This window comes from Aulonocara stuartgranti (assembly GCF_965226115.1).
Source record: "Aulonocara stuartgranti genome assembly, chromosome: 7".
NCBI classification, from domain to species: Eukaryota; Metazoa; Chordata; class Actinopteri; order Cichliformes; family Cichlidae; genus Aulonocara; species Aulonocara stuartgranti.
Genome location: NC_138945.1, coordinates 27,947,735 through 27,966,289, shown reverse-complemented (window position 1 = coordinate 27,966,289; position 18,555 = coordinate 27,947,735). Strand labels below are relative to the sequence as shown.

General features: G+C 39.2%; 1 protein-coding gene across 3 annotated transcripts in view; it reads left to right on the top strand.

Moving 5' to 3' along the window:
- Window positions 1-17,375, top strand: part of nsmfa (NMDA receptor synaptonuclear signaling and neuronal migration factor a) — a 45,705-nt gene extending 28,330 nt beyond the window's left edge. For all 3 annotated transcript variants that reach the window (XM_082539728.1, XM_082539727.1, XM_082539726.1), the window contains 8 exons: window positions 5,859-5,989; window positions 6,739-6,822; window positions 6,949-6,982; window positions 7,796-7,866; window positions 8,111-8,190; window positions 9,927-10,029; window positions 12,716-12,791; window positions 14,451-17,375. In XM_082539728.1, coding sequence (XP_082395854.1) covers window positions 5,859-5,989; window positions 6,739-6,822; window positions 6,949-6,982; window positions 7,796-7,866; window positions 8,111-8,190; window positions 9,927-10,029; window positions 12,716-12,791; window positions 14,451-14,548 — 677 coding nt within the window. In that variant the 3' untranslated portion in view covers window positions 14,549-17,375. The remainder of the gene's footprint in view (window positions 1-5,858; window positions 5,990-6,738; window positions 6,823-6,948; window positions 6,983-7,795; window positions 7,867-8,110; window positions 8,191-9,926; window positions 10,030-12,715; window positions 12,792-14,450) is intronic.
- The last annotated feature ends 1,180 nt before the right edge of the window (window positions 17,376-18,555 follow it).

The following is an 18,555-nucleotide window of genomic DNA, read 5'->3' as shown; positions in this document are numbered from 1 at the left end:
ATATGTGCAAATATGTTTCCATTTATATATAAGGCAAAAACAGAGTATTTGGTGTGACCACCTTTATTCTTCAACACATAGTGAGCTGCTTAGGAAAACTTTCTTGTAATTTCTTTAAGTAGTCTTCAGGAATAGTTCTCCAGCTTTCGTAAAGGACATTCAAAGCTTTTCTTTGGATGTTGGTTTGCTTTTGTTCCATTCTCTATCAAGTTGATCCCACACTGCTTCAATAACGTTGACATCCGGGCTGATACTATTCCACTGTGTGTGTTTTTCTAACTAGTTATGCTTTTACCGCACTGGCAGTGTGTTTTAGATCGCTATCATGCTGAAAAATGAAGCTGTTGCCAGTGAGATGCTTCCCGGATTGTACTCCATGTTGGCTCAAAATCTGATCATCATACTTTTCGGTGTTCATAGCTCCATCAATTTTCCCCAACAACCCCTCACCTCCTTCACACAGATTGACAATGGAAGCAAAAAATAAATAAATGTAGGGTGGCTCAAGTTCTCTCTCTTCATGGACACATGAGCGTTTTGTTAGGCCCAAGCTAACCTGAGTATAGTTAGTTAACCTGCAGTTTGGTTCTGACTTAAAAAATACACAAAGCTGTATTTGTTGTGCTAAGAATATAGAATAGGACACGTTTAAATCATTACATTAAAAAAGTTGAGCCTCTGAATTTCCTTATAAAAGAAAAGATGAAGACGTTGATGTGAGAAGCAACATGAACAAAGTCAGGATTAGGGATGGGTATCGTTTAGGTTTTATCCGATACCGGTGCCAAACCAGTACTTTTGAAACGGTGCCGTTTGTTAGCCTTTTCTGCAGCTATGGGGCATATATGATATCATTCTTGGCTGGAAGCAGTGCTTAAACAATGGAAAAACCACAAACTTTGGCCAAACACCTCTCATGTTTAACTGTTTTCCACTTTTTCTTTGGTCATTTTAGCCTTTTTGGCCAGGGTGAAGGGAGTATCTGCCATCAAACAAGAGGACAGCCGCATGTAGCTATGATGATGTTTGCTAGTTCAGCTTACATGCATTAATGTAATAACGTGGTTAGCCTACTCAACGTAAATTAGCTACTCACGCAGAGAAGAACTGCTGCTGCTGCCATCATCATCCGTCATCATTTCTGCTACACTGGCAGGGCTAGGGGCCAGGACTCTACTCCTCCAGTTTTTGGGGGATGTTGCTAACTCCGGTCCGAGGCACCACACCCGCAGTAGATGTGCACAGCGTGAGGTCTTGCAGCAAGCTATCAAATACGGCACATTTCTCGGCTTTTTAAAAAAACGCTATGCGTCGCCAGGTGTTTCATCGGATTTGAGGTGTTACCTCCTTTGAGAGTTTGACAGTATCACAGTATCAGCTTAAAGCACTTGTTGCAGGCTGCTGAGTTTGCATATTTTGCTGTGAAGTACAGCCAGACTTTTGACCGCTTCGCCTTGGGTATTTTTAATCTGTAGCTCTGCTCTACAAGAACGTACGTACCTGGGCCCGCCTACTATCCTCGGAAATCTAAAATGATTGGCGAGAATCTAAAGTGTATCACAGCTCAGGTAAGAAAAGCACCGAAATAAAGCACTGAAATGTGCGCTGCTTTTCGGTCTGGTTACTACCGTTTATGTCAGAACCGATACCGGTACCCATCCCTAGTCAGGACCCATCGTCCTGAAAATCCACACAAGCCAAAAAATATGATGCCCTGAGGACCACTGTTGATTAACTGTATCAAACACTTTCATGTAGTCTAAAGATATTCTAAGAGCACAGTGATTACTGTTCAAAGCAGAACAGATTTTATCGCAGAGTAGCTCAGTGAAGCTGGTAGGATATAGAAACTGGAGCGAGGAGAGGATGACTGTTTGTCTACTGTACAGTACGTGTTTGTTCGTTTGTACATGTAGGCAGTTTGTGCAGAGGAGAGATGCCATCGTATTTACACTACATTTGTGCACTTCCTCCATCCACCTTTGCGCTTTCATGTGTTGAAGATGGTGAGTGTATAGCAGAAACAGCCAGTTTGCAGGTTTCTCTCTCCCCGCCTGCACTAGCATTCGCTGAACGTAGATCGAAGAGTTTCAGCCGTTCCTGGAGTGATCCCACCCCTGTCAAGAATGACTCTCCTCATGAACCCAGAGAGAGTGAGTTTACGCAGTCTCACACATGTGCACACAACGACAAACAAACAGACACCAACAAAGAGTTGCTGACAGCTGCAGGGAGCAAACGCAAATAGTTAGAGAGAAAATGTTGTTTTTCAAGCTAACCAGATTACAAACACTTAAATAGGGAGGTTTTAACATTCTCTCATCGGGCTTCCAGAGTCAAGTTTTTTAACATATAAGGAAATCTGTGCTAAAATTACTTACCCCACCTTGATAATGGGGGGGGGGAACCTTTGCAAACCAAGCTTTCAGCGTAGCTTCAAGTCTGACCCTTTGGGTCACAGAGATTACTTCTGCATATACTACATTTAAGCAACATTTAATATGGACATCCACCTTGTAGTTGGATAAGAAAAATAAGGACAAACCTAATAGGTGACTTTTAATTTGTATGTAGCAAAATTTGCAGTCGTGAATGTTGGGACGTTGACATAAAACTTTGCATTTAAGCAAAGTGAGATGAGCACAAAAACATTCCCTTTTAAAAAGGTTTTAAACCTCGTAGACAAATATTATTAGCACATGCTTGCAAGCAGCGAATGTTTTGCTTGATAAGTTTTGTCAGTTTCTATTTCTAGCATTTACAAAACAAAACAAAAAAAGCCTGACCTGGTTCTGTAAGAGTCCATATTTTAAATTAAGTCACGCTGCTTCCCAGCACCATCAGCTGGCAACAACATAAATTAAATATCAACCTGACATCCATATGCAAGAGTGTCTATTACAGATGTTAACCACAAATTAAGTCTGACAGGACAACAGAAATGAAAATTGTGAGAATAAATTTCGGTCAGTGCATTACGTGTGCGGTCAGAAATCATCCATGCGTCCCTTTGAGCAATCACATTTTGACTGTCAGATTGATTACAGCTTGAGTTGGCTTCGTGCCCTGTCATTAATGAATTTCCACACTCAGGTGACTCACAAGAAGTTGAAAGCCACTTAGCATTTCTCATGAAACACTAAAGGTCTGCTATTCAACACTTTGACATAAGAGTATGAGTTGACTGAGGCTAAATCAGACGTATCCTTGTGTTACTTGTATTTTATTAGGAAGTCGCATTGAGATCACAATCTCTCAACCCAAAACATCTAAATAATAATTCTACAAATAAAACATAAAATATAAATCCACAACATTGTCCATAATGTCAAAATACCCATAACATAAAACATTAAATGGCTTCTCAAAAGAAACGCCCACAAGTCTTCTTCACTGCTTTCCTTATTATGTTTTTGAATGCATCAATAGGTAGTGGCATGTTAAATGGAGGTCTTTCTGTAAAGTATTCCCTGTACAAGGTGCATAGGAACGAAACGCTGTTTTCCCAGATCTGCCAGATCTCATCAAAAAGCAAGCATCTAAAGGAGAGTAGCTGCGATTTAATAGCAGTGAAAGTTCTCTTTCTGTCGAGTGTGACTACACATTTAATCCCTGGATATTAAAATGAATTTTCAACAGTATGTCTCAGTTTCTCTACATGATAAAGAAGTGCTGTATAGGAAAGAGTAAATCAGAATAAATCAAAGTAATCCATCAGCACTACTCTTTGGGCTTAAGTTGTAAAGAAAATAAATGTGTAAATTTGAGGGGTGTAATTATAAAACAGAAGAAAGAAAGGTAAAAAAAAAAAACAGTTTTTCCTTTACTCAGTTACTTTGATGTAGTATGAATGTTGTAAAAGCTGTAAAAACAAAGAAAATACAATTGTAAGTCCATGCGATGGGCCAAATTGGAGCTTTTGCTGGGCCAATTCTAGGCCCTTTGCCTTATGTTTGACACACCAATATAACAGAAAATAAACTAGCGCTGCTTTCTTTGAGTGGTCAGTGATGGCCAACCCACCAAATCCTTAAGAATGCAGTCAGAGACTTTGCATTTGCAATAAAATGTAGAGAAATAAATAAATAAGACCCTACTAAATGATATTACAGTATTAAAGTCTTTATAAAAATCCCCAAATAATCATTTTTACCACAATCATCTCAAGATTTCCAGTATTCAGAACTGAAAAGCGACCTAATAAGATCCACATAAGGTTATCATTGTTTCATTGTTTGTAGTCAGTTGAAAATGAAAGTCACATTTCATGGACAGTAGGTGTCACAGTGCTGTCGCGCTCTCTCTCTCTCCCTTGAAATAAGATGACATTTTGTTGCTGCAGTCTTACAGCTCACTTCCTGATTTTGGCAGTTCAAGGCCAACTAACACAGGAAAATCAAATCTGTGGACACTCGTAGAATCGCACGTTCACACGTACAAACTGACTGTCTCTGCTGTCGACTCTGACCCTGTTCATCTGTCTGTGTATGACCGTGGGTCTTTTTCAACTTTGTGATGCTCTCTCTTTCTGTGAGTACGTCCTCAAAAATGGTGTGTGTCTTAAGTCAAGCCCTGTCAGCTGTCATACGCCTACAACTGTTGTAGGCGTATGTGTCTCAGTGTTTCTGGAAGGCTTTGAATCATTCTAAACTGCATTCATCGTCTTTCTGTCTTCCATAGTCTAATGAAAGATTAACGAGTTGTTTATTGCAGCTTAAAAGTGTGGTTGAGCCCATATTTTTCGCTTTTTTTTGTTGTGGGGAAGAGTGGTGTTAAATCACAGGCGGTTTCCTGGAGACTTTGATGTCAGTCTTGTTTATCATTTCCTCAGTTTTCACGCTGTTTCATTTCAATAGTCTCATACCATACCAACTGGTCACACATCAAAGAAACACGGCTCAGGAGCGAGCATATTCGTGTCTCTCATTAGTGCAGTTAACGTAAATTTCACATCAAACCATGTCAACAAAACAACAAGCAACATAGACAAAACACACACAAGCCTGACTTGATGTCCAACAAATGTCCACTGGTACAAAAATCTCAGATGTAATAAACCAAGCCAAATATTGGGACCTACAAAGGTTTCAGCCACAACATGGGTGGATCAGTGTGAACGAGCCTAAGTGTTTCTGTATTAATAAATATGGAAGATTTTAACCTTCCGAGAAAAGATGTGAGTGAGCATCATTACAGTTATTAACTATTAACCCCATAAATAAATCCCTCTGTTTGTGAACAGGCAGGTAATTATTTGGCCAACAAACATTACAGCATTGCATTATTCAATACTGTGTTTCACATTTCAGTGGTAACACAGGTCCAATATAGAATTTAATAGAATGAAAGGTTAATATGCTCATTTTTGGACATTGATCAGAAGAGACATGTAACAGCACTGGCCACCAAACATTTGTACGTGGATATTTAGTCAACAATTTTAGAACTAATTAAACATATGGATAATTATTGTACTCGATATGTGTCCTGTAACATGTCCCTGCTTTACAATAACCGGTCTCCAGACTAAGTTTGATTTTTCTAGCCCATTTTTTGTAGTTGACACCTGAAATCTTGCTGCTATGCTTCCCATCAGTCATTTTCTTTTTTTTCCCCATTGTTTTTGCTACTCTCTGCTTTTTCCTATTCCACCTGTCATTTTTGTATGCCATTGCCATCATTAACAGCTCCATCCTTTCTCTCTCCCCCGCACTCACCTTGCTTCACTTCCTGGACACATCCATCCTTCATTCCCCGAGTTTCTCTTTCTCTGTCACCTTTCTTGCCTCTCACCCAACTTCCAACAACTTGCTTACACTCTATTATCTCAGACCTTCTTTATCTTACATTTTCTGCAGGTGGAGACCTGCAGACCTCTTGTGGCACTCTGGATGAAGGAGGTCTCGACGACAATATAGACTGGGAGGAGGAAAGGGAGATGGAGAGGCTGGCATGTGAGGGAGATGACTTTATACCTCCCAAAATCATGGTAAGAGATCCATAAGGGAACGTTATATGGGTGCATCATCCTTGGTTATTGTTTTCTGTCCTGTTGGTTTTGTTCACAAGGAACTGAATTAGTTATTTTAACCATGTAACTGCCTACATGCTTATTGGTACTGAAACAACAAGCCGTTTGAAACTTTTCTTTGATAGCTTGATCAGTGTTGACATGATCACATCACAATGTTGCTGTAGATTGAATGGCTGCACATCTTTGATGCAAATCTCCCATATCGCCACCACATCCCAAATGTGCTTATTTGGGTTGATGATTTTTGGCTGTGGAGGCCATTTGAGTGAAATGAAGTCACTGCCCTGTTCAAGAAACCAGCTTGAGATGATTTGAGCTGTAGCCATCATCAACATGAGTACGCCTTGGTCATAAAGTGATGGCTATGGTCAGCAACAATAATCGGATAGGCTGATTGGCCTGCCTTGTGATTGGCTGATTAGAAACAATTGAAGAGGAATACAAAGTAGCCAGTGAGTGTACATTAAAATTATTATAATCATTCTTGTTTTGTTTTTATTCTCTAGTAATTAAGACATATACAAAATCTACATCTTTATTACATCTGTAGAATATTACCTAGGGCATAGTTGTAATAAAATATAAGCGTACGATAAGAAATTCTGCCTTTTCCTCTTTTCTCTTTGTATTAATTCTTGTACTTTTCCATCTTACATCGAAACTAACAAGTTTCCGCTCCTCTGCTGTTTCTGCTTCATGTTTAGCTGATCTCTTCTAAGGTCCCCAAGGCCGAGTACATTCCCACCATAATCCGTAGGGACGACCCCTCCATCATTCCCATCCTCTATGTGAGTGGAATGCACCGAAACATACAGTAGACAAGAACTACAGAAAGTCACACTAAAATATACACATATATCAACCATGCAAACTGCCTTTGCTAAGATGTTTTGTGTAATTTTCATTTTCTTCAGGACCATGAACATGCAACTTTTGATGATATTTTGGGTGAGTATTTCTGTGGGGTGCGTGTTCTTCTCTGCCATTTTCACCTTCACTATTTCTTCTTTATTATTTTCTAATTCTCACTTTCTTTCTACAATCAAAACTTCACTATTGGAATATAAAACTATGTGTATGAAATACATCTACTGCCAAACATTTTTGAGCCTGAAAGTAAATGTTTAACAAGTGACATGATGAATAATGAAATTTGTATAGATACAAAAGACTTACATAACATCCTGTCAGAATAAACAGAATAAAACATGAGGTCAATTCCTTCCTGTGAAATAGAAAACAGGCATCTTTACTTTATAGTGTTGCCTGTGGAGTTAAAGGTCACACAAATATCTTGTGGATAAACCTTACTTGCTTTCAAATCTCTAGAAATTAACTTAGATTTGGCTAATGTGGCTTATTTATTTAGAAACTGTTTAGTGCTGCAATGGATTTCTCCCCTCTGAACACTGAGGCATTTACAGTCACATTCTCCAGAGTTTCCTAATGTAATAATGATCTCTGCATTGATTAGAGCTCTCATATAGAAGGTACAAGGATGCCCATGGATGTTTTTACAGATACATACAGATTTTCATTTGCCTGAAGAACACAGTGTTGAGTTCAATTTAAATTACATCTTCTGTTTGTGTCTCCGCTGTCTATTACTACACCTGTAGTTGAACTCACCCTCCTGGGATTTTCTTTGTGTTCTTCCTCTCTTCCTACATTCTTACACGTCGCTTCGCTTTTCTTTTTTCTCTCCCTCTCTCGGTCCCTGTCATTCACATCAATCCCTCCCTTTCCCCCTCTTGCTCACAGAGGAAATAGACAAGAAGCTCACAGCTTACAGGAGAGGAAGCAAGTTCTGGAGGATGCTCATCTTTTGTCAAGTGAGGAACAAGAATTTTATTCCTATTAAAATTGAATATTTTACTTATTAACTGTCCTACCCTAAAGCACGCATTTATGTATTGTACATAGTGTATTTTTCCACAACGATATCCCTTTTTGAATGAAATTATTTCTGAAAATGAATTTCATGGATAGTAAAGGGACGATGAATAATATGCATGTATTTGGTTTAGCTTGGCTTCGGTTTGAGGATCTATAACATACTGTATACTTTTTTTGCAGGGAGGCCCTGGTCATCTGTATTTACTGAAGAATAAAGTGGCAACGTTTGCTAAGGTGGAAAAAGAGGAGGACATGAGCCAGTAAGCTAGTTCTGGACATTAGGGTCCATCTCTCCTTAATGAATATTAGTTTATGCCACAGTAATGTAGAATAGTGCAACAATTCCTATTTATTTACCACATCTTATAAAGCATGGCCATAAGCCAGTGCATGCTTTTTTCTTTTAACCTTTATTTAATGGTTAAATACATTTTATCTCCATAAATTGTTGAACAAAGGAACAGTTTCTTTAGTTTTGCCTCTGTACACGACAACAATTAAGTGCAGACTATCAGTTTTAATTCAGGAGTTTTTACCCAAAAAACGTATTAAATTTTTTAGGAATTTGTTCTCCGTTTTCAGAGGATCAAAATTAACGGGACAAACCAACATAAGTTCTAATATAAGGATTGTTTTCAGTACTTTGACGGGAAGTCATTGATTGTCTCTCAGACAGTGTACAGGACATCACCAAATACTGTTTCCTCACTTCGATTTGTTCTGTTACTTGTTGCATGTTTGTGGGTCTCTTTGCCTTCAGGTTTGTATCTTATAACTGAAAACCTGCTATTGAGTAGAGATCAGGTGACTGATTTGGCCATTGAAGAATATCTGATAGCTTTGGGAAACTTTTGCGTTGCCTTTGCAGTATATTTTGGGTCATTATCCATTTGCAATGTGAAGCACCATCTGATCAGTTTTGCAGCATTTGGCTGAATCTGAGCAGAGAGTATAGGCCTGTATACTTCAGAATTTATCCCGCTGCTTCTGTCAGCAGTCACATCATCAATAAACACTATTGGCCCGGCTCCACTGGCAGCCATATATGCCATATAATTGCCTCCTCCATGTTTGACAGATAATGTGGTATGCTCTGGATCATAAGTTATTCCTTGCTTCTACATACTTTTCACTTCCCATCATTCTGCTAGAAGTTAATCTTGTTTTTAATCCGTCCAAAGAATTTTTTCACCACTGTGCGAGCTCTTTCCAGAGGTTTCTGGCCAAAACCAGCTCTTGAATGTAACCAGTAGTTGTAAACCCTCTGTATTTCCATTCATGAAGGCAGTGACAAGTGCTGGCTATGAAACTGGTTGTCAATTAATTTTCCAATTAATGTTGAGCCTCTGAAAATGGAGGCACTGTGTATAAAAATGACTGTAATTTCTAAATAGTTAATGCAATACATTTGTAAAAACCCTTAAATTAAAGCTGTAAAGTTTGTACTTCAATTACATTGACTGTTTGATTTAAAATTGTACTCCACTGAATACAGTGGCAAAACTATAATGACTGTTCCAACAAATGATGGGCCTAACTGCACTTACATAAATACAGAAAACATGACAAACAGCTAACCATTGCCATTGCTCTTAAGCAATGCAAATGAAAAAAGCACATAGAGCTCATGATAAGTTAATAACTTTCATTGTGTGTTTAAGGTTCATATAACAAGTATATGTAAATGCTCTTTTAATACTCTTTCTTTGAATGCTCTCCCACTTGACCAAATCAGCGATGTTCCTCTGGGACCATGCAGCACTATCTCTACAATTTTTTGCATTTATGTGCACCATCTATTGTTATTCTTCTTGTACAGGGGAACATTTTGACTTGATCACATTTGTTTGTTATACAAATCATGTCTTGAATCTGGCTTGTCTGAATGTTGCATTTGATTTTAAATGCTTGCCCATTTTACTTTGCATTTTTCAGCCTGTCTGTGTTCTTTATTAAAGCATTATCCCATGTAACTGTACTCTTTGAATTTGTTCAGATTCTGGAGGAGACTCAGTCGCTTCATGAGTAAAGTCAATCCAGAACCAAACCTGATCCACATAATGGGATGCTATGTCCTGGGTAACCCCAATGGCGAGAAGGTATTTAGATCACTACTACACAAACTCACAGCAAAATGAGTGCAGTAATTGTAGAAACAAATCAATATTATCCATGCTTTCCTCACTTCTAATTAGCAGGTTTACTCGTATAGGCTAGAATACTGTAGAAACGCCCAAATATTCATCTAATACTCAGTCACAGTTTTAATCATTTGTATTGGAATCCATCACAACAGCTCTTACAAATGTATCATTTAAATTTATGTGAATGTAAATGTAAATTACATTTATTTGAATATGTAAAATTTTACTATTGAGCGATAGCAATCTCCACTGACAATGCTGATTTTTAGGAGAACAGAGGATTGGAGACGCTATTGGAGGAAGTCCATCAGCTCTCCAGCAACATTAACTTTTATTGAACTTTGGTCAGGTGGTTTTCTTTATGATTTACAGACAGTGGATAGTAGATAAGAATGTTGAATAAATTAATATTTCACATTGTTACTTATTGAGTGAATAGTCTTGCTAGTAGCAGGTAGTTAGTACCGGTAGTCTTACTAGTCAGCTTAAAGTTTTACTGAAATAACGTGAAATTCTTGCTCCTTAAAGCACATGGGTTGTTAGCTTAGTAACTAATGTCTAATGTGATCAAACAGTTAGTTGTACAAAAAGCACCTTAAAAAACATAACATTACTTAGTCACTAATATGTGAGGTCTAGTCCTTTTGTGTATTTAAATACATGCCAAGAGTATTGAAGGAGTCTGTGAAGATAAAGTGAAAGTTCTAAGAACTAGTTCAGCCCAATCACCACTTGTCGACATCAAGGATGTTGCAGAATTCCTTCAGGTATAAGATGAAAACTATGCAACAACGACACTCATCGCATGATTGCAACATCAGTAAAAATCGGCAAACAGCAAATATCGGACGATATATCAGTCAGCTCTGTTATATATAGCTATCAAGCTATTAATGGTATCAATATACGAATGATGTGATAATGCACAACGCTTCTGTTAGTGTGAATTTTGGTGAAAAGAAATGCGTAAGATGCAGTGCTCATCAGTAAATCCCAGGCACATCGTGTTAAAGTAGAACCGATCATAGTTATATATATAAATGAGTTCTATATATAAATAGCACTGATTTCATAACTTGGGATGGTTTGTTTCTTACCATTACAGTCACTCCTGCCCAATCTTGTCTCTTCTCCCTCTCTCTGTACTCATTTTCTGTTTGCCGCCCACTGCTTTCATATCTGCTCCTTGTGTCTGTTTATATGCCTCTTTGTCTGATCAGTGTGCAGCCCCGCTGGCTTTCTTGTTTTCTCCTCATCTCCTCTTCCACCTGTGCAGCTATTATCTCATTCTGAGTAATGTTAATGGATAGAGCTGAATAACACAAATGCTGAATGATACCGCACCCCTCTAGCTGATGTGAACAACTAAGACACAAAGCCAGCCATATACACACATATCTCCTCCTCCCTAATAAATAATCACATAAATAATTATTTACACACACACACACACAAATAGACACACACACATACACAAATACAAACATGATGGCATGCACAGATGCAGACACAGATATAAACTCTAACCAGCGGTGTTAGTCTGACCTAACTGTCTGTTCCAGTCATGTCTGCCAAAATGCTTAGTGGATCTCTCCAGTGTTGGACAGTCTGCACAGCGGTGAAATATACACCCTGACAAACAAACAGACAAATATGAACATTGCTTTCACCAGTGTGTGAATTCAAAACAACACAAAGTCCTTTTTTCCAGGGGTTTGGTATAGTTTTGAGATCTGCATTTGCTTCCTGTCTCAGTGTTTCTCTGTTTAAACACTGCCAACATCAGTTGAACACTTTTATTCATTATGCTCTATGATGCTATGAGAGCCTCCAACCTAGCAGCATGGATTTGCTGACACAAAAACATTGATGAGGCTGGGCAGTGATGATGGTTGATGGGAAGGTGGTCAGGTTTTTCCACACAAAACTGTTCATATGTTTGGCAAATCAGAATTAACATCTCATTTACTGTTTTCTGTTCTGTAGCCACTGAACAGCACATCATCCATGCTGCCTGTTTATCCAAAGTTTTAATGGAATTATCTTGGCTCCCGTTTCAGTCCCTTTGTAAACAGCTACATATTTTCCTAGATGCTTCACTCCAGACTGCACAACGCAAACACTTAGAAAAAAACAGAAGTATTTGTAACACATAAATACACCGCATGGCTTCAGTTAGCCACAACACAGGATTTGCACGACAAAATCACATGATAAAGTGATAACACATCATAAAGTGGAAAAGAAATGCTTTTCTTGCTCTTTAAGTTTCTTGCCTGAATTTGGTCATGAAGGATCTCCCGTGTTAGAAAAAGAGAGATTCTCTTTTTCTGAAACAGACAGCAGCACATTGGTGCTATAAGGTAATTAAGGTGGCGACTAGTGATTGTTTTCTTGTTCAGTAATCCATCAGTTGTGATCAAAAATTCAAAAATCTCGTGTAAATTTAAAGCTGGGAATTGATGTTTGTCTTTCTGAGTGTGCATTTGTGTCTTTGGCCATATGAAGCTGAATTTATTGCAATCCTCCTGTTGTTTTTCTGTGTTTGTGAGCTTGTCAGGCGATGCAGACGACCCCTCTGCAAGTGTAGTCAAGTGAAATGCGATTAATTGGTGTTTGCTCTCTTATCTCAACTCAACAGCTGTTCCAGAAGCTGAAGAATCTGATGAGGCCTTATTCTGTTGAGTTCGAGTCACCGCTGGAGCTGTCTGCACAGGGTAGGTCCACACAAACATCCCAACGCACTCAAACGTGTGCTGTAGAGGGACTTGCGCACACACAGAAGTGTGCGATACGTCTGGTAAATATGAAATGATACGGACACGTGCCATCTGTCCTGCTTTAACAACTGCACAAGGAATTTACTCAAACAGCTGTTCCCTCATTTTAAAAATCTGATTTATTTTCACAGTCATCTCCTTTTTGTTTAATTTCTTCTTTAATAATCACTTGCGTTTTATTTATAATCTTCCTCTTCTGTTAGGGTGGCTTCTTGATGTTTTGGTGTTAAAGTGATGTTTAATGCAACTCATTTTTTTAGATTTCCTACTCCAAACTTTGCACAGCACCCAGTCCAGTGCTGTTACTGAGCACTTGGAGACCTGCACATCTCCTTTCTAGCCTCATGTGGGAGTACGGATGTACAGTATTCAGTATCACAATCAGTATTAAAAACAAGCCTGTTCTCATCTCCAGGAACATTTAGAGCATTTTACTTACACCCAGTTCCAGATTTCCTTTACATTTGTTCTAAAAAGGCATCAGCATCGGCATATACAAATGTAAAGTACCCTAAAGCAAAGACAAAGAAATGGTTCTACAGCAGAAATCAAAGTTGTGTCCTTGATTGCATTTTGATTATTAGCAAACTCTTAAACTCCAAGTTTTAATGTCTAAGAGCAGCAAATTCTTTTCAGATTGTTGTTTACCACAATTACTGATAGCAAGAAAATCAGCAACAAACAAAGGCTGAGATATAGATTCTCTTTATCTAAACAAATCAAAAACAATGAAAGCATCTGTCATTACACTTCTCCTGCCTCCTTAAAGCCCACTGCTCTGAAAATCCACACCTCTCATTTATCAAACAGGATTTGCTTTTCTGGCTAAGGTTCATTTTTATAGTACCGGTAGTATAATGCTGTGTAGAAGTCGTGAGCTTTCCCTCATTTCCTCCTATTTTACTTCCAAGGAGCCAGACTTTCTTGTCATTTTTAAAGTGGCCCTGAGCAATAATTCTCGAGAGACATCTCTGGCTCTTCAGTTATTCCTACTATTTGCAAAAACCTTATTAGAAGTGGCTTAATGGAAGTGAGACTGCCAAGAAGCCATACTTAAAGAAGGAGGAACAATACAAAAGATTGAAGTATGCAAAATTACACAAGCACTGGATCGAAAAGTCAGTGGAGTGATGAATCCAAATGTGAAATTTTTGTTTCAGATTGTCATTAACAGTAAAGAGGAGGTTAGACGAGGTACAACAGTGAGCGTCTACAGCTATCTATAAAAACACGGTGGAGGCACCGTCATGGTTTGAACTGACTTTTCAGCCACTGCTGTTGGGGATTTTGTCATAATTGATAGAATTATGAATGGAAAAAGGTAGCATTTGTAGAAAGGGTATGAACGGCAGCAGCTTCCTTTCTCAGCATGACCGTGGCCCCGCACACACTGCAGATACTGTCAAAGCATACCTGGCTAGAGAAACACGCAATCCACCTATTTCCTATTTTCATAGGAAACCCAAACCTTATTCTATCCAGATGGACCCCATAAAGATACCTGGCACCCAGTTTTCTAACCCCAAAACAGATATCTTTCTTATAGTATGTTAAACTTCATGTCTTTGTTTTAATGATCCTATCCTATCTACTCAGGCAAAGAGATGATCGAGGCGTACTTTGACTTCCGCCTCTACCGCCTTTGGAAGACGAGGCAACACTCCAAGCTGTTGGACTATGAGGATTTTTTGTGACAAAGACATCTGGATCAATGGTGCAGCGGAGCCCTCCAGTGCCACGAGGAACCTGTTAAAACTGATCCAGCATTTGAACATTGCTCAGCTGTAGTGCTCGGCCCGCCGACTCGACACAAACAGTCATACCCGCGTTCACCCTTGAGAGGCTGGGAGAAGAGGGAAGGCAATAGTAGACCAAGGGGCTGAAGATGAATTAAATTATGCTGTGCCTCCGCTCTTCCTCGTTTTCAAAAAGAAAGGTCACCGACTAACAGGGAAAAAAAGGCCAAATCAACATAAAAGGGGGGGGGGGGAGCGAGAGAGAGCTGGATTTGTTTGCATCATGGCAAACAAATCTGTCTGCCTCTTGAGTTTGAAAGCAAAATCCATATGTCAAATGTGTACAAAAGAAATACCATTAGAGTCACACTCCTCTGTTGCAAGGACTTCATTTTTGAAGCTGATGATGCGCGTCAGAAAACTTCCTGAAATTCATTCTGTCATACTGTGGTTCTGTGTTTTGACTGGACCTCCCAAATAATCTCAGACCCCAGAGTAAAATACTAAATAAACCATACGTTGATGTGTGTATATATCACATTAATATATTAGCATAGCTTCAGTCATGCAAATTACTCTATTACAAGAGAAATAATGCATCATTTATTTTTGATGTGCATTGTTGTGCAATTTCATATGGAAATACTTTGGAATAACTCAGGTTTTAGCCATGAAGTAATTAACCTGTTTGTCTATCAAGATATTGTAATCTTCATCGCCATTGCTTGGAATGAATGTATTATCTCTCCAGAGATGCGTCTTTGGTTTGAGGAACTATTCTCATTGGGGGGAAAGTACAATGTTCGAACATCGTGTGGGTGTGTGGGTGTTTTCCTTGTAAAACAAAAAAAACAACAAAACAAAACAAAAAAACATGCAGATGTGTGTATTTTCTCTTACTGTTCATCCGGTAAAGGAAAAAATATCATTCCCTCAATTATCTTTCTGTCACATACATCCAAACACAAAGACAGTCTAGTATCCTTCATGATGTCAAGAGGGATGTAAGAGCCATGCAAGTGCTCCTACCGCTGTAGTGTAGGAGTTTTCCTATTGATCCTTCCTGCTCATTTGCAGAAGGTCCGGGCCACTTAGCGGGCCCTTGTCAACAGTGCTGGCTGCACTCGCTATCTGCCAAACACGCTTGGCTTCTCTTAATGGCAGCCAACCAGGCTTCCGCTGCCTCTCGCTTCGCTGGGCTGTGATCCAGTCCGAGGACCGGAGCTTTCCCGAATTTGCCAGGAGTTTAAATTGTTAACATCTATTTGCTTCTCCTTCCAGGTGCCAGTGAGTTTCTAAGGCTGGCCCAAGTGACCTGAGCAGTCTCAAACAGATTAAGGAGGGTCAAAGCACTCACACAAAAATACAGTACACACACACACACACACACAAATGCTAGGGCTGGGACAGTAGTTTAAGAAACCATTAAATCAGGACTAAGTTAAAAAGCCATTTCACAGATACAGTACCACATCTGAAGGTCAGCTCGCTCGTAATGAGGAGGAGTGCTCCTGTGAAAATATTTTATAATGTCTTCTGTGGCTCAGGGGGAACATTTTTAGAAAGAAGCTTATATGAGAGAGCTTGCATTACAAACTGGTGCGGCTGTGTTTGAGGGCTGTGGGAGTTTGTATAGAGAGGAAAGCTGCATTAGGGGAAGTGTAGGATTCAGGGTGTTTGGGCATGAATGAAGATCAAACACATGTTTGAAGTAATCAGTTCAGAAGTCGTGGTCATTCCAAAGGTTGACAGACTTTAAAAATGTATTAAAAACAGCTGATTTAATCTCAGTCTGTTAAGTGCCCAAGTCCCTAAAATCTACGTTTCCCATAGCAGCTTTACATAATAAAAAGCAGCAACTCTTGCAAAGCACAAAAATCTCAATTCCCAATTTTTATTTTTATTTTTTGCCATTTAAAGCAGGTAGATTTTGCAAAAGGCTCAGAATATTGAGGTTTTGTGCTTCCTGAGTGCTGCATCAGAGGAAGCGATTGTTGCGAATGTGTTCACGATCTCGAAGGTGCTACACGATGTGCCGTCAAGTCACAGGTCGCCGTTCAGCTCCAGTACGGCGAGAATTCAAAGTGATCGAAACAGTGGAACTTCAAGACTGGTTGCTGAGTGTAGGTGCAGAAAAACTGCAGTCAGCACGGTGAAACCCTTCGGCTTAGAGTGGTCAAGTGGTCCTAGCCCTGCGTAACACAGACACATGCAAATAAACACACGCCAGGCAAAGCTTTTCTACATCAGTGTGTGGTAAATACTTTTCCATTTGTCATTTATTTGCGTTAATATTTGAGCATTGTGAGCAGAACTATTTTTTTTTTTTTGTGTGTGTTAAACTCAACCAATCTCACTGGAGTGCTTTTTACAGGCTTAACATTGGTTTTTATTTGCATTTGCCCTCTCTGACTTCGAAATGCTGGCCTACAGTTTGTCTGGCACAGACAAGTGCTCTCTCAGCCTGAGTCACGCAGTACATGTTTTCACTACAGATATAAAATTCCACACTTATGCAACCTGTCATTTTCCTGAGCCATTTTTAATTCCAGCAAAAGCATTACGCTGCCAAATTCTTGGAGAAGTTGTCCTAAACAGCTCTAGGGTTTAATGGAATATTATTTGATGGGTGAATTCAAAAACACCAAAGCAAAAAAGAAAAATATCACTATAATTTAAAATATTCTGAATTCACTGAACTCTGACTCAGGAGTTTGAGAGCACTTTCCTCTGCTTTCAAACAAATAAATAAATGAACAAAAACTAACATTTCACCAGAAATCTAATTAAAGATGCAAATGTGTCTACTTGTGATGCACTGTTTGCCTTTTTTGATAGATACTTCGGCAGAAAGATATTCGATAGTTATTTAAAGGCTCCTAAACCTAAAACAAACAATACAGCCATGTTTCTTGTGATGGTGTCTCACAAACACAATCCAGCATTTCATTCCCATTTATAATCCTTAAACTTCACAGTGTCAACGTCACTGGACTATCACATTTGCAGAAGACATTGTGATGAGTGAGAGCAGGGGGCGAATGGAAGAGAGCCTGGAGAGGTGGCGGTATGTTCTGGAAAGAAGAGGAATGAAAGTGTGAATGAGACATGGACAGCCGGACAGAAGGAGCAGAAGTAGTGCTCGTGGACAAGTTTATATAACTGGGGTCAATCATCTAAAGCAATGGACAGTGCACGAGAGGTGAAAATTAGAGTGCAGGCATGGCGGAGGAGATGGAGATGAGTGTTGGGGGTGATTTATGACAGAGGGACAGTAAGAGTGAAAAGGAAGGTTTAAAAGATGACAGACTTGCAATGATGTATGTTTTGGAAATCATGGCTCTGAAAACAAAAGGAGGCTGGAGTTATCAGAGTTGAAGATGATCAGATTTTCAGGTTGGAAATGAGTGTGAATGAATGGTCAGGTTAGTTTTAGCGAGACAAAGGTTGAGAGGCAAGGCTCAGATTGTTTGACCATGTGCAGAGGAGGGATAGTGGATATACTGGCAACAGATGTTAAAGATAAAAAGATCACAGAGGAGGTTCATGGATGGAGTGAAGGAAGACATGCAGAGCTGTTATTGTGACAGGGCGAGGATGCTAGGGATAGGCTGAGATGGAGACAGATGAGGGGATGCTGCGACGAACCCTGAGGGAAGTAGCTGAAAGAAGAAGATTAGAAGTTAACTTCATAGGAGATAAAGTAGGATTATGTGGGAAAAAGTCTCAGTGAAATGCCTCGAGACCAAGATTAATATACAACACTCAGCCCAAATGGAGTCACTTTTCTTTCTATGCTGTAGACTGATTAATGGAAAATCCAAGTATAATAGAGGAAAAAATGACATACGGCCTGCATGACATGCAGATGGGTTGTTACATGGGAGTGCCAGGAAATCTCCATTTGGAAATTCCTTGGCAAAAACAGAGCACTGACAGGTGATTAGATGAACCATCAGTCTATC